Source organism: Plectrocnemia conspersa, unplaced genomic scaffold (genome assembly GCF_051122295.1).
Source record: "Plectrocnemia conspersa isolate PC_06_02 unplaced genomic scaffold, ASM5112229v1 ptg000007l, whole genome shotgun sequence".
NCBI classification, from domain to species: domain Eukaryota; kingdom Metazoa; phylum Arthropoda; class Insecta; order Trichoptera; family Polycentropodidae; genus Plectrocnemia; species Plectrocnemia conspersa.
The window spans coordinates 8231122-8257561 of NW_028277171.1; the positions used below are offsets into that span (position 1 = coordinate 8231122).

General features: G+C 29.7%; 2 protein-coding genes and 2 non-coding genes across 4 annotated transcripts; 1 reads left to right on the top strand and 3 right to left on the bottom strand.

Moving 5' to 3' along the window:
* Nucleotides 1-786: 786 nt before the first annotated feature.
* On the bottom strand, nt 787-6569 carry LOC148233830 (putative glutamate receptor). Its single transcript, XM_088188940.1, has 4 exons — nt 5976-6569; nt 1391-1510; nt 868-1066; nt 787-797 (listed from the first exon to the last, which is right to left on the bottom strand). Exons 1-4 carry the CDS (start codon nt 6567-6569, stop codon nt 787-789), a joined length of 924 nt encoding a protein of 307 aa, XP_088045066.1.
* Nucleotides 6570-12429: 5860 nt separating this feature from the next.
* On the bottom strand, nt 12430-16805 carry LOC148233831 (uncharacterized). The gene is made up of 3 exons (XM_088188941.1): nt 16680-16805; nt 13214-13425; nt 12430-12838 (listed from the first exon to the last, which is right to left on the bottom strand). Exons 1-3 carry the CDS (start codon nt 16803-16805, stop codon nt 12430-12432), a joined length of 747 nt encoding a protein of 248 aa, XP_088045067.1.
* Nucleotides 16806-20278: 3473 nt separating this feature from the next.
* Nucleotides 20279-20497, top strand: LOC148233832 (small nucleolar RNA U3). Its single transcript, XR_015810295.1, has one exon. It is a non-coding gene; the product is annotated as a small nucleolar RNA U3 (small nucleolar RNA).
* Nucleotides 20498-21742: 1245 nt separating this feature from the next.
* TRNAE-UUC (transfer RNA glutamic acid (anticodon UUC)) lies at nt 21743-21814 on the bottom strand. Its single transcript has one exon. It is a non-coding gene; the product is annotated as a tRNA-Glu (tRNA).
* Between the last annotated feature and the right edge of the window lie 4626 nt (nt 21815-26440).

Consider the following 26440-nt stretch of genomic DNA (forward strand, 5'->3'; position numbering starts at 1 on the left):
AGAACCACGTAGTATTTACTACGTGGTTCTATTCATAATATTGTGTATTTCTTCGAGAAAGTGTACCTGCGCTAATGAATTAAGGCATAAAATGTATATTTAATTCTAAAATAAAATACATGTTTATTTAAAACAATTTAATAGTAAATATCATACATACATGCATATTATAAACATAAAACCATATTCCTCCTAATGTGTTTCTAATAAACGTAAATTATAAATGTTTATATTAATACACAATATTAAATTATTATCAAGTTTAGTGCTTTCATAAAATTTAAAATATAAATTATTATCACAATTTCCAGTAAACCGACTTCGATTAACATTACTTATAAATTGATTAATATCTCAAAAACTTTATAAGTTGATTAAACATTTAAATACAAATAATTTATTCGTACAACTTTTCGTCGCTCATAAACTTGCGTGTTAATTATTAAGAATACAGATATATTTATAAATTGTAATATAATTCTTATTCATAAATTATTTACTTATTAGAAATCAATCTTACTTAATAATTAACAATAACACTTTAACCAATTTTAAAAAATAGCAATCGTGTTTAAGTTATTATAGTAAATATATTTTTATTTAATATTTTATAGTATGTATACTTTTTAAATAGGGTTTAGCTTTAAAGTTACCGTAAAGTTCTGATATATTTTTCTAAATCATTAATTTTTAATAATTTTTTCGCTATTTTTAAATTTCCGCATATAGAATTAAAATATATAGTAATAAACTTGATATATTTTACCTCATACATCGTTTTATTAATTATTTAGCAACTAGTGTAAAAATACATAAATTTAATTATTTTATATCAAAATTAAAATCTGTATTGACTTTTTAAAATACCGTTGTTAATTCTAGGCACGTCTGGATATTCTCTGGTCATTTTCTTAATGCCTTTGCGCTTTCTATACGAAAGTCCAAGTTCGCCCATAAATACCAGAATCGAAGCTAAAAGTCCGTGCAGCAAGAACAAAAAAGAAGTTTGAACATCCACCAACTTCAGCTTTTTCGTCACGACACTCGCCTCTTGCATTTGCCTGATCTTTAACAAAAGAGAAAATTCAGTATCTTGGTACCACTTTTCGTTCAGTCCACCCTCGACCGCCAACTGAAAAAACCTTTTAATCTGTTCCAAAAAGGGATACCCTCTATAAACAATATAAGCCAAATGGTAACTTCTCGGACACTCTTCGACAGTGTGTAAAGTCGGTTGGCCATCTTTAGTGGTGAAATTCCTGTTGATTAAAAGTCCAGCGTCTGTTCTTCTCTCGACTACAGCCAAGTTTCTCTTCGTCGCCGCTATATTTATTGAATGCTTCTCATCTACGATAATCTTCTTGGTTAAACTATGGCCCACGCGACTCACGTTTAAGCCAAAAATATCTACGTTTTTTGTAGCGATCTTTATGCCAGATTTATCCAAATCTTCAAGTGTGGAGATGTCAGGATAGTAAGTGGTCGTACTGTAGGCCGTACTTAAATAGCCCTACAAATAATAAAATTAATTAATATTGACATATACATGAAATCATTTATGATTACAAAAATAGGGTTGCAAATTTTTATTTATATCTATTTAACTTTTTCATATTTTAAAGAAAAAAAATAATCGTATACTTAAGCTTAATACGATGTGCTTTTATTTTAAACGATTTAGCTTAGCGTGTCTTTGTCTTTGAAAATACAAATGCCTTGATCATTTATACTTAAGTTGATTACGGTGTCGTTGTCCCTTTGTTTTCAAATATGTTTAGCTTAACGAGTTTTTCGTATTTGAGTTATACAAATTCTCTAAAATTAACCACTGCTGACAATGCAATAATTATAACATTATTCTTAACGACGCACAGTGAAATATTATGATTTTTTTTACATAAGTTATAGATTATATGTGTATCGATTACTGCACTCCCGGATTTGTGTTAATGTGTATTTGTGTTAAGCAACAAATTCTTAAATTAAGACTATCATGACCTAGCATGTTACCTCAATGCAGCATGATGATAAAAAAATAACAATTCATTGTATTATAACAATACACACAAAAATGTATAAAAATAATACATAATAAGAAAAAGAAAAAATCACAAAATTAAATATTAACAAACGGACCAGTTCCTCGTAGCTAACATTAAATAAATCAATGTGCAATGTCAGTATATTATGGAGCCGGATGGCGAGTCGACTAGTGCGGACGTTTTGGCTATAATGAGCATCAAAGAGGACGCGATCGTGAAACTCGAACTAAAAATAAATAAAAATTTATCATTATAAAATTTTACATCGTTTTTTATCAAATTCTGTAGACTCCGTTTTTTCCATATGGTGTCTCTCATTTACTGTAAGGTATTAGATAATCCTTGTATTAAACGTGAAGTTTTAATTATAGTTATCATTTTTGACTGCAAATCTTTGTTTACTCATCAACTTCTTGCAATAATTAATTCCATGCAAGTAGTGTCCACAAAAAAATATTTGCTTCAATAGGTTTTTAATTTCGATACCTAGTAAGGATTGTTCATTTACTAATCGTATTTACTGACCCAATTCCTTGATGGCATTTGCACCTAAGCCCACCATGTGTCTGTTTGACCTTTTAAAGTTGTATTAATGCATACATTAGTTATCCCATCTAGTCGTTGAATTGACAAGAAACGTATAGATTAAAATTAGGGTTGTGATACACAGGGAACATTTATGACTTTTTCAATTTTTCGATTAATTATGGCTTGTACACCATTAAATACACCAGACATATTTGCCCCATTATCATATACTCTGATACATCTGATATTTGAAATATCTAGCCCATGTTTTTCTAATTTATTAATAATTTTATTAGCTAAACCGCTACCGCTTTTTCTTTTAGTCGCAATGAAATCTATAAAGCTTTCTATAGTCGTAATAAACTTGTTATTAATAACTATATAACGAATAATTTAGCACATTTGTTTGCGATGAGATAAATCAGGTGTACAGTCAAGCATTAAATAAAAGTATTTCGATTCATTAACTATAGAAATAATTTCCTTTCGAACAAGCTTCCCTTAGAGTCTTATATTGTGATTAATAATGTGTTTCGCAATCGTCTTATTGTATCGGCTTATAAATTCTATTAGATTTTTTTTAAATCGTGAATTATGTTACTGCGTACCTCTGAGAGGTAAATTCTTTTTCGCACAGAATAAAAGAACATCTAACACAACACGTAAAATATTTCGCCAGTTTTAGTTTTCCATCTGTGTTGCTTTTTGCAACGAATCGTCTATAAAACCGCCGGTTATCAGCATCTTTTCAAAACATTTTCATTGAAGATATGCGTCATGCTGAGATGTAGAATTCTCATGATCGGAAATACTCTCGATTTTGATTTTATAATCCTCCTTCAACAAAATAAATGCACGGAAAACATAGTAACGATATAGTTTTTTTTTAATAAGCTAATTACGATAAATTCGTTCTCTGTTCGAACATTTTTTCGAAAACCATTCCTTTCTTCTGTCCTCTGATGCAAATTCCATGAAATCTGCTTCTTCTCCTTGCTCTGGCCAATGTTCAATTATAATACGTTTTATATTATTGCTGATCGGCAGTCAGAACGGAGGATCATTGAAATTAATAGGTCAATTCAATTCCTTCTTTAACTACCCTTCTTAAATTTCGATCTTCAATTGCAGTTATTTCTTCAAATTATATGTTTTCTCGAGCCTCTATTTGTGAAGTGTTTGTATCATTTGTAATATTTTAAGTACTCGCTAGCCAATTTTGTAATTGTGCTGCACTGTTTTGAATCGTTTCATTTCACAGCTTTATTTTTATTTAATATACAGCACCACTGAGTTTTCTCGATACCATATGTTCATTTAAAAAAATAAAATTATATTAATTTATTATTTTGTTCAAAAAACAAATTATAAAATAATTTTCTGACAACTTACACTTAATAGAAACTTCGAAAGTCGATACGAAACACGAAATGGGAACCACTAATCAGTAAGGATGTAGAAATAAAGTAATTATATTGATTCGCTCAAAAAAATATTAATTTATAATCATAGCGAAACACAACAAAATCACTTTGGATTAATAATATATGTACCAGACGCGTACGGTGAGATACATTCCCTTTCGCTCGCTCGCGTGCTAAGTGACGAAAGTGAGTGAGAGATAAGAGTGTACATTACATGCGTTATTGCAATACACGCCCACTTCTTCTCACTCACTCTCATCACTTAACACGCAAGCGAGAGAAAGAGGATGTATCTCACCGTTCGCACCTGATATGCACACTTGTTACTCCTGGTTTGTGGATCAATTAAGAGCATAAAAAAGAAAATAAACTAATTATTTCGCACGAAAAAAAATTCACCTATATAAAAATTTTGGAATGTAAAATGAATCACAAAATCGTTGAATTCACGTAAAACCGTTCGTTTTACGTGAATTCAACGAAAGACTAAGTTCGATTTTTACTAAACTATTTTTGCTTTTAAATTAACGATAATCTAACAAATCGTTTGAATAGATACTCCACATATTTTGTGACCTGCTACTCAAACGTGCCGCTAAGCGCACATAAAAGTTTAGCCCGCATGTGCTTTTTTATATTTTTGGCAATTAAAATAAAATTAATAAATATATTAAAAAAAATTTTTTGAGAAGCACTGTGCTAGAGAGTCGCGATCGCGTCCTTTACTCTTGCCCCTCCGCGTTGAAAAACGCTTTTCCAGCTTCTCAGCGAGCTTATTAAACACAAGAATGTTTTCGGTGATAGCTATGAGGAATTTAAAAAAATATGTGAAAAGTTGCTCATTTATTTTAAGTGTGCACTATAATATTTTTTTATATTAAATGCGAACATTAACATTTTGTGTGAATCTTTAATAATATGTCTGTTAACTTCCTTACCGAACATGCCCAGTTAACTCAGAAATTTTATTTTGTAAATTCTCATCTCAAAAATCAGCAAATTCACCAAAATAAATATGACAATCTCTTTTTGTTGAAAATTAAATTTGTACGATTATTTTTAAATGTTTTACAACGACTGCGTGTGCTTATACTGCATAGGAAAGGGTGGATCCGTGCAAAAAAAATTAGAGTCGTTTTTAAAAAGGCACTATGACTAGGAAGTGGTGTGTATGTTTAAGTTTACGTATGTAAAATGGTAAATAAAACTTATTTGTATAACCGGCCATCATGATGCATTGAGAAAACCTGCCAAATCATAATTATCAGATAAAAAATCCTATGCTGATCTCATATGACAAATATTTCTTAAAACCCCTTACAGTAATAATATACAATAAATTTAGTTAAATGATAAATTGTGAATTTCACTAATAAAAAGCACGGTGTTGAATGCAAAGCGCGATAATTCGAGCACGAAACGCAAAGTTAATTAATAATCGTGGCCTTGTTTAATTTAGTGATATTTCGAATAGTATTTTAAGTATGTACGTAATCATAAAATAACTCGTTTCGCTATTAATAAAAAAGTTTACAAAATCTAATAAAGCTTTACTGACTGTTTATGTATTAATTATATCACTAATCATTTATTGTGTGAATTTATTAATGTATTAGTTAATAATTAGTTGCCATAGAATTTTTTTAATTTTGCGCTGCTTGGTTAGTAAATTATTACTGTATAAAAGCAAGTTTAAACAAATTTCAAAAGATTTTCCAAACAATTGTACGTTAGTAATATTTACAGAAAAAAAGGCATTGTACTATTTCTCTCGGTTTACAATACTTTTTAATAAATAAATCTATAAGTATGCTTTTCTTCTATGTTAAACTGATAAGTCTTGAAGCGTACTAGTTTAAGCAAATTTAGCGAAAATTTCATTTTTATGCTGAATAAGTTACATGAAAATATACAGTGCATGTATACGTTTCGCGTGATATTTTTAGCATTAATAAATTTATATTAGATAAACGTGATTCACCTGAAACAGTCCCGCGAATATCAAGTTGAACATGAGACAGACTGCTATTAAAAATCTCTCCCTGTTTATGACAGGCAAAACAGCCAACGGGGACGACGTCATCAACAGGCAAATATCTAAAAATAGATAATACTCGGGCACCGTGCTTTTGGGCGTGTCCGCATGAGGAAACCTGGTCTTCATGAACCACCACACGGTGCCAGCCAGCAAGACGGTGATGCCTATCACCATCCAAACGGGTTTGCTGAACACCAAGAAAATGCTCATCCATGTGGGTATCGTGAGCGACTTTGGTGCCAAGACGCAGAATTGATCGTAATAAACCGGCCCCGTGAACTCCACCTCGTTTGTGCCGTAAAGTTTGATGAAGCGAGCATTCAGCGAAATGTCCATTTTGCGAGTTATTATGTCCCCGATGCTGCCAGAAAAAGTCCCGTTTGGCCTTTTGTATCCATACTCTCCTTTATCGGCCGACTCCAACAATACAGCCTTAAAATTAAGCCTGTTCACCATGTTCGCTAAAGCATATCCATCTAATCCGCCAATACCTTCCAAGCTCTTAACGTCCTTTTCGTAAGCTTCCCTAGAACTCATCGGCATCGATTTAACAAAAGTAGGAAATCTTTCAAAGATATTCACGACAATCGGATACTGATTGAAATCCTTATAATTATGCAACAGAGAATCTTCCATAGACATTACAAACACACCGTCTTCGTACACCTTACTCTCGAAAGTCTTGGTTAGATCGTATTTTAAAACATATTCTTCAAAACAAAGATTCGGAAACACGATCGTAACTTCATCCAATTGAAACACAGTCCAAATCTCATTGAAATACTCACCCACTTTAATCTTTAAAGCTTTTAAAAAATCATAGGAATTGCAAGCAACATCTTCTAGATGGTCAATCATTATTATTATTATAAAATATGATCTTTTAGAATTTTCATAAATTACCCATTTAGGGTCGTACCAAGTCGATCGCATATCTTCCAAAGCTCCTTGCACTATAAAGAAGATTTGCCTATAAGACGAGTATTTATAAATCAATTCGTTTTTACGATCGCACTCTTCGTCTTCTTGGCACAGTATTCTGATCATTGTTTTAGAGTTGAAAATCATCAATGGTACAATGGTGACCACGTTTAGGTATTTGATCAATTCAATTTCAAAATCCCGCACCAAATAATTATTAGATATATCATTACTAATTACGCTCACGTATTTTGTGGTCGAACTTAAGCCAGTTATGTTTAACCAAAAATTTTCCCATAATTGGTTTTCACTAAAGAAACAATTTAAATTAACACATTGCAGTCGACACATTTTGACGTTAATCATCACCGCGAATAATAGCCACGTAGACTTCATGTCAAAATTGTTTACAGAATTTTCATTATTTTTTTTATTTAATTTTTACACAACGACCAAGCAGTCTTTATTTTGGAATATTTTAAAGTAAAATGCGTTAAAATTTACTCAGTGTCTTTCTTTTTAAGCAGTATTTTTCGTGAACTCTTGTTTTTCCTGCTAAACATACGACATTTTAACGATCCTACAAACACGGGTGATTATCATCTGACACACACGTTAAGCCGTTAAGGGTTAAACGACAAATATTTTCGTTTAGAATAAATTACTACGTACAAACAATTTTCGTGCGCTTTCGCACGCTAATGGAGTTTCTAGTTATATATTTGACGTAGGAAAATTTTGCCTCATTTTAACGACCTCTACAAAAACAAATCAAAAATGCCACATATACAACAAAGTAACTCGAACGACAGTTTGTTGTTTATAATCAAATTACAAAAGAGCGAATCATTAAAAACAACGCTCATGCAAACGATTATGTCTAATTGACTGAATGAATTCCCTGGTGAAATATATTTTCTATATAAAATGAATGTATCACTACTATTTATATAAATTATTAAAATATGTATTGATGCGACAAAGCAGTTGATTAAATATATCCTAATTACTCAGTGGCTCACATCCACCATCAAACCTTTAGAAGAAATTGGTAATAATAATTACTACCAAAATTCCGATCGATCATCTCTGATTATTTTCCACATAAATTTCACAAATTCCTCTGATAAATATAGTGGTATGGTGTTTGTAATCAATGTAATTGTTAAATATATTTAATTACTTTAATGGAAATAATAACAGTATATTAATTAAAAATATTTCTTACAACAAAATCAGGTGTATTTATATTTTTGACCTTTATTCCATATAGAATTCCAAATATTATATATTCAATAAATTTAGCGTCATACCATTATTCACATAACATGTTCATATAACCATAGTGTTTTTGAATATATACTGTATTCTTTTTTATTGAATTTTGTATTAATTTACGATTATATCTCAAAACAAATCATCTCTAATTTATGTATTTTTACTCTCATTAAATTATCATTTAAAATCTATATCCATTACTAAGAAAGATGCAAAATATTTTGCGTTCGATTTTTATTTAAAACCCGAAACATACCCAAGTACGTTGCAAATAAAAAATAATCTACACGTATGCTATCGTGAGAGATTTTCCCAATGCGTCATGATGACCTTAATACAATAGATTTCTAACTTATAATACTTTTACCAAAATAAATTTTATTACAAATGTGCACAAAATGTTTTAAAAAAAATAATAGTGGCGTACCTAAAATAGATGTGCTTAACTTCACATATATTATTCCAGCCCTTCGTAGCTATCGCCGAATATACCTGTGTGTCTGGCAAGCTCATAAAGATGCTGGATTACACGTGTAAGGGGAGCACTTTCAGGCGCTGCTGTCATTCTGGTCCAGGATTAGGGACGAAATCGCGACTCTCAATGACACTCTACAGCCTGCATCTAAAAATCGCATCACTATATTGTAGACACGCCCCTCAAAATAAAAAAATATTTAATTGAATATATCCTTCGTTAAAAATAAAAAATATATCTTAATACCCTTAAAAACGCATTAATACAAACACAGGTACGATCTGTACTAGATTTTTTGCGATTTTTCCCTGAATCTTCTTTAACAATAATAGCTTGGGCTTGCTCAGATCTTAGACAAAAAATCTGTAGCTGATGTTTATGACCGTCTGATCCCTACTAACGTACGTGGTGTGGATACGGCGTGCAATCGGAGATATTAAATTTTATCAAAATTTTCGCGTTGTCGTCCCTATTTAAACGTCAATCAAAATACTAGACTAAAGCATTTTTCTGCCAGTAATGATATCTAAAATTCTGATTTTTGATTAACCATCTTCACATCAAAGTATGTTTATAAAAATCCAATGCACATTTATACAAACACTCTGAAATACTTTTAGGTCATTAACTTATAATTCATATTATTCTCAATTACAACGGCATAAATTTATACTAACTGGATAAGTCAATCAGACATAATGTATACCTACAAATAAGACTCTCTGGGAATCAATATAAATTATTATGCGTATTATTATTTATAATCAATGTGTGTCACTTTACAGCTGAGTTTTTAATAAAAGCACATTTTTATCAATAAAAATTCAAGTCTGCTCTCGTGGTTCGAACTCGTGCCCTCTAGGGTACCAGTCTAGAGCTTACGAACTACGCTATCTCGACTTTAATTCTTTTTTACTACTAGTTTTAGAATATAATAGTCCCATAAACTTATGTTAATACAATAAACATGAATCGGCTTTCTGAATGGTATGAGGTTGAAGATGTTTATGTTGATGCAGTGATGATGCAGCAAACGATTGTCGCTTATAAGATGCGTTAAGAATCGCGTGATTCCTGGGAAAAACCTTTTTATAAAACATTATATCGTATTGTTTTACTCTTTTAATTGTATTTTATTTATATACACATAGTAATATATTTTATATTATATTAAATATTCTTACTATTCAACTACGTTGCATTTAATGGTTGCTTTAAACGTTTAATTTTTTTATAGATAAAAGATAACGTAATGAATTTATTACATTAATTTAATTTACAAAATACAAATTCATTGAAGTAGATTAATATAATGATTTACAATATACCATATATAAATAATACAATTTTAATATCAAAGATTTTAAAATTATTTAGTCTCATTTTATATGCAAACCGGTTACATTTATAATCCGGGCTAGCGCGGATAACCCAATTATTAAAAGTTAATTCTTGTCATCTTGTCTTGTAATTTTCATTAGTTTAGACTGTTTGAAACAATCAATTTAATTTGCTTCGGGGCAATCGATTTGACTGACAATCTAGGCACGCGCATTAACAAAATTCTCTTACCTAAATATCAAACCTAAACCAAGACTGCCTATCTGTCCACAAAATATGTATTTTATTAAATTTATTAAAAATATCAGCGATGAAATAAATATAATAGACTAGAAGTTGGAATATAAAAATTTGGTACAAATAAACCTGCTGAACGTATTATTTTATGATTTAATATTTTTATTAAAAAACAACTTATTATTTTATTTTTAAATTTAGCTTTTAATAAAAATAAACTTCTAAGCCTTCCAATATACTTTTAAATTGTTCATGTATATTAGTCCAGTACCTGAGAAACAATTTATTGTTTTCACAAATTCGTATTTCAAAGATAATAATAGAACTCTAACGATAATTATAAATAAATAGATAATTTTTGCATTTAGTTAATTAACTGAAAGAGTAATCAAGAAATGTAATCTATAATCCGTTGCAATACAGCACTCGTTAACTCAATGCGTTGTAACCAAGTCAACACAATCAACAACTACTAAGATATTAATCAGTGGCATATATTTTAATCCTATTAATCAGTGGCAAATATTTTAATAATTATAAAACATTATTACAGATTATAATCTATAGATGCCACTATGCAAAACCTAGCTTGATTTCATGATGTTCACCTGTGATATGTATTAAATTTAGGAAAACCTAATCCGTGATGATCGATTGTTTTATAATATTATAATAATCATTAGTTCTGATCTACCAAACGCATATGGGATTCGAGCCCAGGACAGTCAAAAATTAGTCACCGTTGCGACATATTTTATGGGAAATATTTTAATTAAAAATTAATAAAAAAATCCTGGTTAGCCATCGGCGGCTCTGCTTATACTATTAGTTTTGCATACTAGTTAAATAATAAATAAGCTTTAAAACGCCTAGTTATATAAATAATATTCTACGACGACCGTAAAAAATACAAAAATGCGCAATGTTCTGATTGAAAACCCAATTTGAGTTACCGAATATGACGCCAAATATCGTAAACTAAACATGGTTCAACTTTTCAAAAACTAGATTAAAATTTAATGAATTATATAAAATTATTGATAAATAAAACTAAACTATTATTTGTGAATTTATAAAAATAATATTATATGATTTGTTACAAAATAATTTTAGTGTTGGTTTATCGTATTTTTAATTTGTTTAATACCCCTGATGAAAAAAGAAATATGCTTTTTACAAGTTATTGTTAATTTTAATAGTATAAAGATTAGTTCTAAGTTAGGATAATCTGTCCCTATTTATCGTAGCCGCTGAGTTTACATGAACAATATCCAATAAATTTGGAAGGCTTGGAACGATCTGGATGAAATACAGTTAAAATTTCAACATGTTTTTTTCTCACCTTTCAAGCTATATAACAAAAAATGAATTTCACGTTGCTTGATCCAAATATTTATCTATTATAATGCAAATATTTGGATTAAGCAAAATATTTTATAATGTTTCTTGGAAACAATTACTCGGAAATAATTCTTTACAACATAATAAAAACATTGTTACTGTGTGTACAATATTTTAGTTAAATGAAAAATGTATATAAATGATGAAATCCAAAATTGCAACTATAAATTTTATAAATTTTGCCAATAAACATAATAAAAATAGCAACCAATATTTCATTAAAAAATTAATCACTAAAATTACGTTATACATTTAATATCAAAATAAATGATAAATACATTATAAATGTTCGTTCGTGTGTGCTCACTTTGGAACGTTAAATATATAGATACATATACTTACATAAAACAGTATCTACAAATCTTTATCAGGTGATTACATATCATATATTTGTTGTATCAAATAAGTAACAATATAATTATCGACGAACTAATTGAGCAACGTCATGTTTTTTTCGTAGCAAAAAAAGCTACCAACTTTAGTTCTGAAAATTTGGATTAAATTACACAACAGTAATAATATCGCTTGTTACACAGTATGAATCTTAAACGTTTTACAGCTATTTTTTATTATTTATTCTTACTGATTACTTAAATGTAGGTGACTTAATTTATAGTACGCTATGTCCTATTTTATAGCAGGAAAAGATGGATATGGGATTGTAAATAATAAAGCACTATTGGGTCAATGTTCTATGGTAGATATCTACCGATTCGTCCTTTTTTATTATTTAAAAAGCATACATCAAACTGACATTTCCAGAAATTTAATATCAACCATTGCTTTTCTATTCCTGATAAAATAGCTTTTTTCGCACAAAAACACCACCGTGGACATTATCAAGCCTATTCCTAAAGCGAAAAATGCCGTTTGAACGTCGACCATCGTCAGCTTTTTTAATCCCTCCCTTTCTATTTGGTTCCGATATCTGTGATGCAATATAATCGAATATACCGTGAGGTCATACCACAAGTTGCTCAGTCCAGCCTCTATCACGCTTTGTATGAATTTGTTAACTTGTGGCAAAAACGGATATCCCTTGTACACTATGTACGAAAAATGATAGCTCCTGGGACACTCGTTGACGACGTGCAATAACGGCTCTCCATTTTGATCAATGTATTTCAATTCGATCAATAGATGAGCGTCATCCCTGGGAACAACATATAAAAAACATACTTTATTAAATTTGTATATTTTATGAATTTAATTTTTCACTAGTATAAATATAATTACACTTGCCGTTTCAGTGAAAATATTTTCACCGGTGGATATATATTTCTAATGAAAATATAATTTTTTATCTATGAATGCTTCAAATATTTTTGAAAATTAATATTTTAAAAATTTTAAACATTTATATTGTTTTTTTGAAAGGATGATGCAAAAGCTAAATGCGTATTTTTGCTCCACTTGACTCTAGTTTCAATGAGAGATAATACCATAATATGTATAAATTAATTCATTACCTCATATATAAGTAAACATTATATACAATTATATTATTTAAATACAAAATGATCCTCACCAACGTTCAACTGCAGACACATCTCTCTTAAAAGCAGCTTCGTCTATCGCTGGAGTCGTTATCGATATTAACTTATTTTGAAGACTTCCACTCCCAAATATGTCGTTCAAGTTTGACGAGGAAGCTATCGGTAAACCAGATTTGTCCAGAGCTTTCAAAGTGTTTATGTCAGGGAAATGCGAGACGGTACTGAACGCTGTATTTAAATACCCCTGAGGAAAAAAACGATTTATCAGTTTATGCACTTTACAAAGTTTTGTTTTAAAATGCTACTGCTCTGAAACGCTCCGAGTTGTGCTCGTTAAAAGTGTCTCATGAAATAGATACACCTGAGTCGAGGTAAAACGATCCAAAAGTAAAATAACATAAAATATCGAGTGAATTTGAGATATTCCAATGAAATGACAACATACAGAAACTGGGGAGAAAGAAAAATAATTCTGCTAACTGATTTTTATGCATTATACATATATTTTTTATACTTGAATATGTCTTGTGATATATAAATACAAATATTTTTTTATTTAAATCAACTTGATTTTAAACAGTGGTTCAAACGTGAAAATATAAAGAAGTTTTTCATATATTACAGCAATTCATGTGAAATACTAAATTATACATTTGCCATATTACTTTAACCTTTATAATAATAATTTCTAAATTGATCGCAAGCTTAAATTGTATTAGTTAAATAAAAAAATATTCAACAATCATACCTTTTTTATAAAAGTGTCATTGTTATTTTTTTTAAAGAGTTAAAATACATTTATTTAAATCAACAATTTTTATATGTATTATAATCTAGATACAAATCACAACAAAATATCTCTTAAAATTGAGAAAATTCAAATTATATCCTTCAATACAAATTGCAAACATAAGTAAAAATACATAAATGTAGAGCAGTGGTGCGCAAAATAGCAATCTCGGGGTCGCAAAATTCAACGAAATTTATTTAATAAAAAATATTTTTACTTTTAATAAATAGTAATCAAGTACCAGTATAATAGTGAAATAAAATTATATTGTTAACATTTATAATTATTTATGATGGAGTGCCAAGCGGCACGATGCATATCGCGTACTCTCTCAGTCTCTTAGCCACTGCCGGACAATCAACACGTGATGAGTATGACTTACGGCTTGCGATTTTCAATACAAATTCGAACATTCAATAAATCATGAATTCTTTGATAGCGCATACTTCACATTAAATTCATATCATTAAAATTGTAGTAAAATTCATATGATTAAACTTGAAGTGAATTCCTTGCGGTAAAATTCATGAGTCACAACAAAATTTTAAGCAAAATAGTGGGTCGAAAATGAAAATAGTTCGCCTACCATTGAAGTAGAGTATTGACGAAAATAGCTTTTATAATAATAAGGGTTCACAAGATAATTAAATGAGCACTTTCTAGGAAGACTAATAACTAACATTGAAAAAGTGTAAATTTATTTATATTTGATAAAACTTTTTAATATACCTAAGCAATTTAATTTGTTGAAAACTTGTTTAATTATATGAATGTACTATATACTTTATATTATAAACGACTCGTAAAAACTTTATAATTAAAAACATTTCATGGAAAATAAAAACAATAATTGCTGATCTCAATGCCTTTAATGATTTTTTTGGCTAGTTACACTTAATTATATGTATATGTTTTCCAGTAACTTAGTGATGAGTCATCCTACTGCCGTTAAAATTCAACTTAACCGTTTCGAAACGTTCATTCGCTGTTTAAATCCAACCTAACCTAAATTAAAGTTGAAAAACTATAGTTAGTTGTGGAACTTTCATTAGGTCAAGTTATGTTTAGTTAATTTCATAGGTTAAATTTGGGTTTAAACATTTTGGCCTTAACCGTTTATGTGCCAAAGTAACTTTGCGTAGTGTGCCACCTCAATGCAACATATTTTTAGAATTAAAAAAATTATATCAGATATTAAATAATTATCAAAGGCTTTTATAACCCAAAAGGAATCTCTGCGTGCCATTTTCGGTCATTAAAAAACCATTTGCGGTAATTAAAAATCTACAACATAGCATCGTCAAATTAATTTTGCTTTTTTTTACAAAGTAAAAAATACAAAGATGTATGATACTATTGCGCAATCCAAATATCCTTTGAAAAATATAATTCTGATCTGATTATCAATTGTTTTTAAAAATTACAAAGACATGTGACTAGCGTCACTCTTGTCGACGTTGAAAAGACCATTGTTATTTTTAAAAACCTTTTCAAGTGGTAATATTTTTTTAATGTTTCTCCATAGATTACTCTACAGTATATCTTAATAGTCTTGTAATTTTATTTCATAGCGTAAATATGAGTATTTGTGAGAGACCTGTAGGTAACTCTTGGCAATACGGTCCCGTGCGTGGCTCATGGCATTAAAAAGGTCTTACAGGAAATGTGTATCCTTACAACTATTATTTGAAACGAAATTCATATCAGTGGTGGTGTTCTATAGTTATTTTTTTAATTTTCATGTTAAAGTACATCGGTAAAATTTTATTAAAAAATATAAAAACCATTTCTATTGATATTCTGATAATAAGTTGATAACTCGGATTATATACTATTTTATTTTAATCGACATTAACATATTATTTTTTAAAATCCTGCAAATGGACCTTTGAAATATCATTAAATGATGAAGTATCAAAATATCATGAAATCATGGCATGTTTGATAGATATTTTTTTAATATAAAATTACCACGCACTTTTTATGATTTCAGTTTAATCCTGATATTAAAACGTTTTACGTTAAATTAATATTTATTATAAGTTAATAATAAATAAAATACTATTGTCTCAGATGAGTAAATATAAATAAATTATATTTGTATAAAATCAAATATTAGCAATAAACATGAAATATCGAACAGCCTATTTTCCACGAATCACTCCGTGATTAAATTATACTATTAGTTCTTAAACAATCACCTGAAAGACTCCAGAAAATATGAGGTTGAAAAAGAGGCAGCCTGCTATGAAGATCCTCTCCCTTCCGATACTAGGCAGCAGTATGGGTCTGGAAGCCAATAATAAGCACATGTCCATGAAGCTCGTGCAATGACCCAAGCGCCTATCCGAAGTTCTCTCCAAACTTGTCTTCGTTTTCACCAGAGACCAAATCACTCCAGTGATGCAAGCCGTGATGAAGATCACGCACCAAGAACCCAAGCTGAATCCCATAAATATGTTCCTCCAGGTGGGTATCCGAAGAGCTTTCGGCACCAGTACGCAAAATTTATCATACGATATTGGCCTCGTAAATTCTATACTATCAGTGTCATAAATCTTCAAAAAGCGCGAGTTGAACGATATATCAGCCCTGTGAGCTATAACATCGCCTATTGTTCCAGTGAAAGTGTTGTTCGATAATTTACTGCCATACTCCATTCCATCATCGGATTCGGATATTCTAACGCTGAAATTCAGATACTTCACCATATTAGCCAACGTGAATCCGTCTATACCTCCCACTTCACCTATCATTTTAATGTCTTCTTTTAGATAAGTATCCATGAACGCTTCAGTCATGTTTTTAACAGAAGTAGGAATCCTTCCGAACATCTTCACCTCCAAGGGATACTTTCTGAAATCTTTGTATTTATGCACAGTAAGTGAAGACGTGCGTATCACTCTTTTAGATGCGTCTTCACTAACTGGATCGAATTTTAAAATAACGTGATTATCGCACGTGATAGGCAGATATACGAATACTTCTAGTACTTTGTAATATTTCCAAATACGTTCAAATGCAATATTGAATAATCTTTTAAAATCTTCTTCTGTATGGTTGATGTTCGTCAGAATGACTACGAAGAAAGATTTTGGTGACCATTTGAATATGGAGGATTCAGAGAGTTTTATCGATTCATTTAAAGCTTCGAATGAATCGAACATACTAAATATAATATATCGATCTGCGAATACCTCATCTTTCTCCAGAGGCGAATTGAACTTTAATAGAGTTATATTTTCTAGGCTGTGTAAATACTTCAGGAATTCGTCTACCCAGATGCCTTCTACTCCGTTGTCAATCAAACAGACTCGATTCGTGTATTTGAGGAAAGGCTCGATGTCAATGGTGGTACAGCCGTTTATCATTCCGGCTGTCAATACGATGACAAAGCAACAGATTGCCGCTCGAGACTCCATCGCAGTGTCGCGTTTCAAGCATCCACTTGTCATTTTAAAGTGCTCCCATTTGTGGTCAAAAGGCGTGTTTGCTGTGGCCATAATGTCGCATTAAAAATGTGCGATGTTATCAATCACATGGGATAGACAAACCTTTGGTGAATTAACTTTGAACGTCGCGTGTTTGATTGAAGCGTATACCGTTGACAGCGAAAAGTTTGTAATTATATTTTTTCTTTAATGAAAACATGCCACCGTGGGACAGTGATTGCTTTTGGAAACATTGTATGTTAATAATTTAGAATTTAGGGTACGCTAAGGTACAACATTGTTGATATTCTGCCAATAGTGAAATTTTTAATAAAATAATGTACGTTACATATATGCGGTATACATTTTATTATTTTAGGAATATATCATGTATATGTGATTGATATGATTAATGGGGTAATACTGATATAGATTGTCGTTGGCCAGTAATATGTCTCTCCCTATTTATCGTAATACTGCTCTCTGGTGTCTGAGAGTCTTTCAGTCAAAGCCCGAATTGAAGTATTGAATCTTGTAATATGTGTGCTCTAACGCGAAGTATTGGCTTTATACACAACATATTCGCCGTTGAGAGATGGAAAAGTTCTGATTCAAGGCTATAATACATTTAATTCATACATTAAATTAAAAACATTTTGCTGTTAGAAGTGCCGTTGAAAGACAATGGAAAGGGTCATTTTCCAAGTACGCGAAGACTTGAGGGGCGCTTGGAACGTGAAGTAAAACTTTCTTACGACGAAAGATACAATATAAACAATACATTTATTAAGGGTTTCGTTGAAAGCTTAGACTTGTTAGGATTTTTAGTGGATACTAACTAAGGCTCTCAATTATTCGTAGTTTTTAACTATTCAAAATACTGAATAAAAAAGTATTCGAATAATCGAATATACTCGTAATACTACCAATGTTAATGTATTTAAGTCATTAATTGCCTGTAAAATATAAAATAACAAAAAAAATATCGATTTTTATTAAAAATTTTAATAAATCGTTAATTACCTGCAATTAATTCAGAAAAAATGATGGAACATTAAAATACATCATTTTATCGAATTTATTGTATATACAATAGCTAATAATGTTTGGAACGAATTTGATATATATATAAGGAACGATTTTGATATACGTATCGGCGTTTATTTTGTGCAGATTTGCAAATTTAATAACTAAAAATAATATAACCGCGATTGAATTATTGAAAAAATATTTATAAATATTAATAAAATATTTGCATCTTGAAACAACAAATACAAAAACGTAACACGAACTGCACAAAAATTTGCGACGCATACCTGTTTTTGAGATAAGCGTTAAACCACAATAAGAGTGGCCCTTTTCAACATTTTGTTTCGTTCAACGAACTAATTCTACGAATTTCGGTCATAGTAGAAAAATCTAAAAAAAAAACAGTCTCGAATCTAACCCGAAAATATTTTTTTAAATATGTCACAGTAGATACATGTATCAGTGAAAATATCATTTATTCGGCAGGTGCTGATAAAATTACATGATTTCAACTTTTCCATATATAGTAATATATACATTACCGTACTTATAAGTTTGTATTTACATGCGATGTATAAATGTTACAGTGAAAGTGTATTTTTCATTAAAGTTATATTTTCACTAGTGAAGTGCAAATACTAGCGAAAATATAATTCAACTAATACGCGCTAGTGAAATTATATGCTGCACTAAAATGTCTATGAAATTCATTTTGGCAGTTGCGAAACGTATATTTGCTGTTCAAACCCAAACCTAGCCTAATGAATGTTCTAAAACAAATTATAGATTTAGAACTTTCATAAGTCCAGACAGACGCCGCATCTCACATATTGATATTACCTTACCGATATTATTATAGACTTATAATATAAGTATTTTCAAACCAAATTTTGGTCAATAGGAGGGCTCAAAAACAATTATCACTTCTCAGAAGTCAAAAATCAACGTCAAAAGCAATAAAGTCGGCGCCGTCGCACTGGGAATGATCCGTAACGAGCGTTCCCATTGCGATTTTTGACTTCTGAGAAGGATTAGTTGTTTTTTGCGCTCTCCTATTGGTCAAAATTTGGTTTAGATGCTTTATTTGAATCTCACTTGTTGTAAGTCGTAATATTGTTATAGAAAGGCTTAATATAAACGCTACCGAGCGTTTTCACTGCGACCGACAGCACAGTCTTATTGTTTTTGACGTGGACTAAGCCTCTTGAATTTAGCCAGAGAAATATATGCATTTAATAAAATACTATCTAAATGAAATCGAAATATTAAAAAAAACGACCACTGTCAGTTTATGATATCAGTTTTTCCTAACCGTGTTTTATTTCTTTTAATTATAAGCTATAATAAAAACAATATGTGTGTTCTATAAATGTATAGCTGCTTTTTTATGTGTTTATTATGTGCAACTTATTTTCTAATTGCAATGTTTTTACATGGACATGTATCACAATTCACAACGGGTATTTTTGTGTTCTTCTCTACACTGGACAATATCATCAGCTCACCTTGTTTTAATAATATTTATTGTTAATACTGAACTTATATTTAATACCTAAGCCAATAATTATATATATCTAGAGAAATCTTGAAGATCATAGAGGTCACTAAACTATTTTAAATTATAATTTAATAAATGTAATTTTTTATGTGTTTTATAAATTAAATAAATATTGAACTAACTAAGAGATTAAACTATTTAAATAAATACAAAGCTGGTTTTAAATAAATATTAAAATATATCTAATGCTTAAAGTTGCTGATAATAGATGGCGCCACTATCTTTTAACAATCGCAAACGTAACTATTTTACCGGAGTATATATAATTAAATTTTATTCATTTAAAATTAGGACTGTACTTCACAGGATCATTTCTGTAGTACGTTCTCACCCGTCACGTGCACTCCATGCTGGAGTCACTAGCCGCGACGATGAGACGTGGCGCGGGCTCCTGAGCGTGAGGCAGCTTCTGAAGAAGTCTTCTGGACTTCTTCAAAGGCATCGATGATCGTTCACCACCTGCAACAGGATCGCAGGTGGTAAGGGAACTCGTCGCTTTCTGAGCGGTCAATTTTTATATTTAATTACAATTTTTAACACAATTATATCATGGACGCCGTATTTTAATTGCTGGCCACACAGAACTGTGTGATCTAGTTAGAATTACAAATATGTGAGACAAGACCAATAAAAAAAGGTCATATAGAAAATTTTACTCATTTAAATAAAAAAATGTTATCTCAGAATCCCTGCAATTATCGGGACCAGTCCGAAAAGTATGGTAAGCCTAATCAAGTTTAGATGAACTTAAAATTAAGCTTTACCAATATTAATTTAAAGATATAAAAAAATCATTACCAGCTAATTTGAAAGTCACAACTGCATAATACTAACTCGAAAATTTCTGGAATTTCAGTTATAAGAAATTGTTTTTTTTTTCGTTTTTTAACTGTTTAAACACAACATAAAGATAATATGAATTTGCAAAACAAAAAAAAGCACAAATACTCGTAGATATTTTTTGCAATGCATTATTATGTTAATTAGTAACTGCTATCATGATCATTTGTTGTACATATAAAATAAAAGGTATGACAACGATGAATAAAACTTATTTGTAAAACTAGATTATTATATATCTTATATTATTTTCATATAATTTTGTGGAACAAAATTATTGTAGTATGTTGATGCATATTAGCTGACCCACAAATACCAGACGAGTATATATGAATAATTTTCAAGAATAATACAAAGTTTAAAGACTTTTAAACCGTCGGTATTACATAATACATTCTGGCATTCACTGTTTGATAATTCCATAAGAGTAAATTTGTTTTCTATTAAAGAATGTATAAAGACAAAGGACATTGGCTCATGATTGCAAATACTATATAAGTAAACGTCGTATAAAATCAAGTTGTAATATTAATATTTCTGCCATTGATTACATTTTTTATAATCAGGTATAAGCCTAATGCGTTACAACGGGGTAAATTTGCTCCAGCTGGATAAGTCAATTAGACATAATAAATACCTATAAGTATTACCCACCAGACTGAAAGTCTGGAAATCGGCGACATCTATAAAATGAATTATAAATTATTATGTGTAATATAATTTATAATCAATAGATGTCACTTTATCTGATATTTGCAATCATGTGACCCCTTAAAAATCTTTTTAACATATTTAATTTTGGTAGAATAGCTATCTTTGTCTAATAAATAACAAAAGGGTATTATACAAACCGTGGCCGTCCTTCTTTGTAGGTTTCCTCGTAGGATAAAAAAGAATTCGATAATAAAAATATTTCCCGTACCGGGAATCGAACCCGAGCCTCCTGGGTGAAAGCCAGGTATCCTAGCCACTAGACCATACGGGATATGCGTTCTTTAACTAAAGTTATTAAGTAGTGGCGGAGCACAAATATGTTTTATAAATATGATCATGACTGTAAGCTAAACTTTTTTTATTATGATTTAGGTAGTGATAGGCTACATAACTGACCCACGAATCGCATAGTAAAAAAATCGGCTATAGTGATCGTTATATTAATATAAGAAACATGTATTTTAATATCATGACAATCGACTAATTCGCATTCATTTTACTGTGACATAATTTTAGGAACCGGCTAATTACAATTTGCCTTTCTTTCAACTAATAAAACTTTCACGGGCAACTGTAAATTCCTTTTGTATAGCTGAGATGAAAATAAATTGCCCCTCATATAACTGCCGAGTATCCATGAATAACTTCCAATAATTTTGGAAGGCTTGGAATGCTTTACAATAGCATACTAATCTATTATGTTGCTTTAATATATTTGTGTAATTATATGTGGAAGAAAAATAAATATTAAACAATAATCGCTTCATTTAGGATTTTATATAATGTTGTAGGACGACTGATTAACATTTCATCAACAAAGTATCAAATTAAACTTTACAGGGTTGCGCAATATAAAGTTTTGCAATTAGAACGTCCCGAGTCCAATCTAAAAATGAATGTAAAACATCTTGATTATTAAAAATACAATATTTATTAAAATTGTAACATAATTAAAAATTATAATTATGTATTATTTTTTAATTAACAACTCATTAAGATAATAATGTGGTAATTTAAAAAAGGTGTAATATGATATCACAACCAAGTTAAAACGTGTTTAAATATCGGTTCTCGCTGTGTCTCATTTCTGATTTAGTCCTACCGAAGCCTGTTTCGCGCAATGCGCTTATAATCTCTCGCTTTGAGCACACAAATCCATGCTATCTCTTTTTGTTTCACTCATTCCAATCGGATTCCCGGAAGAGCGGGGTACCCCTTCGAGACCGAATTCCCTTTAAAAGTCAACGTATATAGAAACTCAATTTCGGTGTCAAAGACCGTAACGCAATAGCAGATCTCGATTGTATTGCAATTTTAACAATTAAATTCACACATAAGCAATAAGTAATTTTATTCTATAATACGTTATTTATAAAAAGTTGCGTAAATACTGTTTTTCTATAATACGTCATTTATCGCACCTACACTTCTGTTTATTTGATTTACTATCTGCTTTTATCTCATCTCTTAATCTTTTTCCACTCGTAGTTGTTATCGAAGGTTATCATTATTTTTTATGTATGTTTCATATTTTGCATAAAACATTAAAAACGATTATGGAAATCTTATATTATTATAGCGAAGAGCCAAAATTGTCTAAATTATCACAATAGCATATTTTATTGATATAAATAGTATCTAATATGTTTTGCACTTCGTAGACCATGGTTTTTACCTGCTTATGTATTTTTGCTGGATGTTTGCAGACAAAAATTACTTTTGAATGTTTTTTAATGTAGTTTTGTTTTAAAAGTGAACTAGAATGTAAATACTATTTTTTATATTTTTAATATGCAATAAAAACATATTTCTAATGTCGTGTAAAATTGTGTCTTAATTTTACTACTAAACTGTTTCGTTTTTATGTGTTCTTGAATTTTCATGGCTTTGATTAGTTTATTATATGATATTTATATCTCGTCTCCGCAGACCAAAGTATTTATATACACAAATATATGTATAGCAATGATTGGCAATGGTCGATCACCTTCATTTTTTTTAAATATAATATAAAAATGTATTATGTGGCCATTATAATATTTGTTTTATTGTAATTAAATTGCATGCACCACCACTCAACATCATGCAGTATCTCATATGTTCTCTGGTAATACTAACGTGACGACGGCGGAAGACAGAACATTTTTTTGGTGGACCTCGACGGGAAGACAACGGCCAGTGGTGCTTCGTTTAATATAATAATCAATAACAAACATTTATTAGCTCTTAATAAAATACTACTGAAGCAGCTAAATATGTGTGTAATTGCCACCTGTCACCACCTCTCCGCCAAAACACGAAAGTCTGACTGGAGTAATTTTGTACCCCGTTCCAAATTGCGCGCAAATCTATTTTGAAAGCTGCTGCATTCATATGATAATCCCGCCAGATCCAGTTTTAAACAATCACCTAAATTCCCAGAAGTTCAACCCGATCTTCGATACGACTTGTGAGACTACGTAATGTAGTTTTACTCTAACAACAGACACGTGTATATAATATAATTTGCACAAGTTGTAAAAACTGTTCTTTTAAAATTATTTAGATTAAATATCAGTTTCCACAATTTAAAAATTTTTAGGCAAGATATTTAAACAAAAATATTCATTCATTGTGATAAGATATTTTAATTGTTATTTTCTAAAATCTCGATAGTAAAACAAAGAAATGTTATGTTTTATAAAGACTTTTATTTCTTTACAATAAGCTAACACGCTTTAGGTCGTAGATTTACAACAAAAAAATGAAAACCGTTGATTGAATTTTGATATTAATTTCATTAAATAATTTATAAACTAGTATACCAATAAAACCTCTTAATTATTTATTGCCAAAAATGAAGATTATTATTGTTGAAACCCACGCAGTCCTAATTTAAAATTAATTGTGAAAGGTTTTTGTAACCCTTTGCATATTTGATCAACACTGATTGTATTTAAATTTTAATACAAAATAATGGCATTCGCATGGTATTCACTAGAAAGGTGATTGAAAAGCAACCAATAAACCCTTACCGGACGAAAATTGACAAATTCCAAACCACTCATCCCTGAAAAGGGATATGCAAAATTCTATTATTAGTCCTTGCACATAAATAATTAATTTATCTGGCAGAGATTTTGTAAGCAAGAATTTTCTTCGAACATATAATAATATTTCAAGTGCTTTTTCTATATAATATACAATTATCATCTCAGATTTCCAAATAATCGTATTACATAAATTACTCACGATTTGGGGTTGAATTTTAATAAAACAATATGAAGATGTAATTTGTTTATATATATAATATATATAATTACAATAAGTATCCTAATTAAAATGGAAGTGCATCTAATTTCAGTTAAGTTTTAAAACTTAATAACACTCGTAAACCACAATACTTTTATTAGTAACGGATCCATATTATGCTAATGTTATTATACATTACTTTTATGCCATATATACAAAAACACGATTAGATTTCAATCTTTAACAAATAGTACTATGTAAATATTTGTTAACATTCTTTATTTATACAATTCTTTTACATAGATATAAGTTATATATATAGTTTTAATATAACATAATCCGTACAGATGAATGTATTAACCTTTTAATGATTGAAAAAAATACATAACTTTAAATTCCTTTACAGAGATTATGTACAGCAAATAAAAATTAAATAACTTAATACTGACTATATAAAATTAAGGCACACTCTATCAAGTTTCACTGTTCACGACCTATCAATAAATTAACACTTTAGCGTAACATAATGTAAAACTATCGTACGGCAATATTGCACAGTAAAAATAAATCACAAACGCTTCAATTTTGCAATAAAATGTAGACACAGGAACATTGTGTTAATTCCGTTAAAGATTGCTAAATTTTATATAGTAAAAAAATATGTATAAAAATAAATAATAATCAGAGACAATCGTTCAGTCTTTAGTTTTTCATACAAACACTTAATTCAAAATAAATACACACTGTAATGTAATAATTTTTAAATTGAAATACAATGCATAAATAATATATAATTAGTACACATAAAAAAACACTATGAATTATTTGGTTAAAACACTCAGGGGCTTGATTAATATAAAATAACTAGCTATGTATCGTATACAAATATCAACTTATGTGTGCGTTTTTACAGTTAAATAATAATGGTTAGATCAAAAGCTGTATTCTAAAAATGCATTATTAAATTGCAAATTATTGGATAAAATAAAAAAGCATAAATACAGTAAAACTCACATATAAATATTTGGGACAATGTTTTATGGTCATCTAAAAAAATATAATTGAGTTCAACTATAAATAAATATGATTATGTAATACAATTTTTCTGTACTTTACAATTACATTATTTCTGTTACTTTGGAATTATTCATAAGACATAAGTGAGGTAGGTTCTTAAATAATCTTGATAAACGAAATAATTAATAACATACATTTGTGCCAATTGTACGTATGAAATTAATCTGTATACATAATTTTGGTGATCATTAACGACTATAAAAATATTTTTTTTAAATATTCCATATATATTTAAAGCATATTATGCAAACTCTAGCTTGATTTGTTGAATATATTCTAAATACATAAAACATGTTCTGCTTTTATGTTTCATAAACAGTCACATTTAGTTTTAACAATGATAAAATACAGAATCTTTCAAAGATTGAAGCAATCTCACTTCAGGTCCTCAGAACAGACACAAGGCAATTTTTCCGAATAAACATCTACGCTCTTATCAAATATTTCAATAACAAGTTATAAATAACATACAAGCGAGAAATTCATAAAATTTATAGAGGCAAGTTATCCATTTGTTTCGATATGACCACAATCGTTTGTGTATTTTGTAAGCGCCACCTATGTGAACACGACCTAAGACTTTCTAATA

Excerpts from the sequence above, each read along its gene's own strand:
- LOC148233831 (XM_088188941.1), bottom strand. The coding sequence starts at position 16,805 with ATGTTCGGAAGGATTCCTACTTCTGTTAAAAACATGACTGAAGCGTTC. Across the intron at positions 13,426-16,679 it reads GATTCACGTTGGCTAATATG|GGGTATTTAAATACAGCGTT; the intron begins GTGAAGTATCTG and ends TTTTTTCCTCAG. Across the intron at positions 12,839-13,213 it reads GTGTCTGCAGTTGAACGTTG|GGATGACGCTCATCTATTGA; the intron begins GTGAGGATCATT and ends TGTTGTTCCCAG.
- LOC148233830 (XM_088188940.1), bottom strand. The coding sequence starts at position 6,569 with ATGAGTTCTAGGGAAGCTTACGAAAAGGACGTTAAGAGCTTGGAAGGT. Across the intron at positions 1,511-5,975 it reads TATTCGCGGGACTGTTTCAG|GGCTATTTAAGTACGGCCTA; the intron begins GTGAATCACGTT and ends TATTATTTGTAG. Across the intron at positions 1,067-1,390 it reads TAGATATTTTTGGCTTAAAC|ATCAGGCAAATGCAAGAGGC; the intron begins GTGAGTCGCGTG and ends CTTTTGTTAAAG.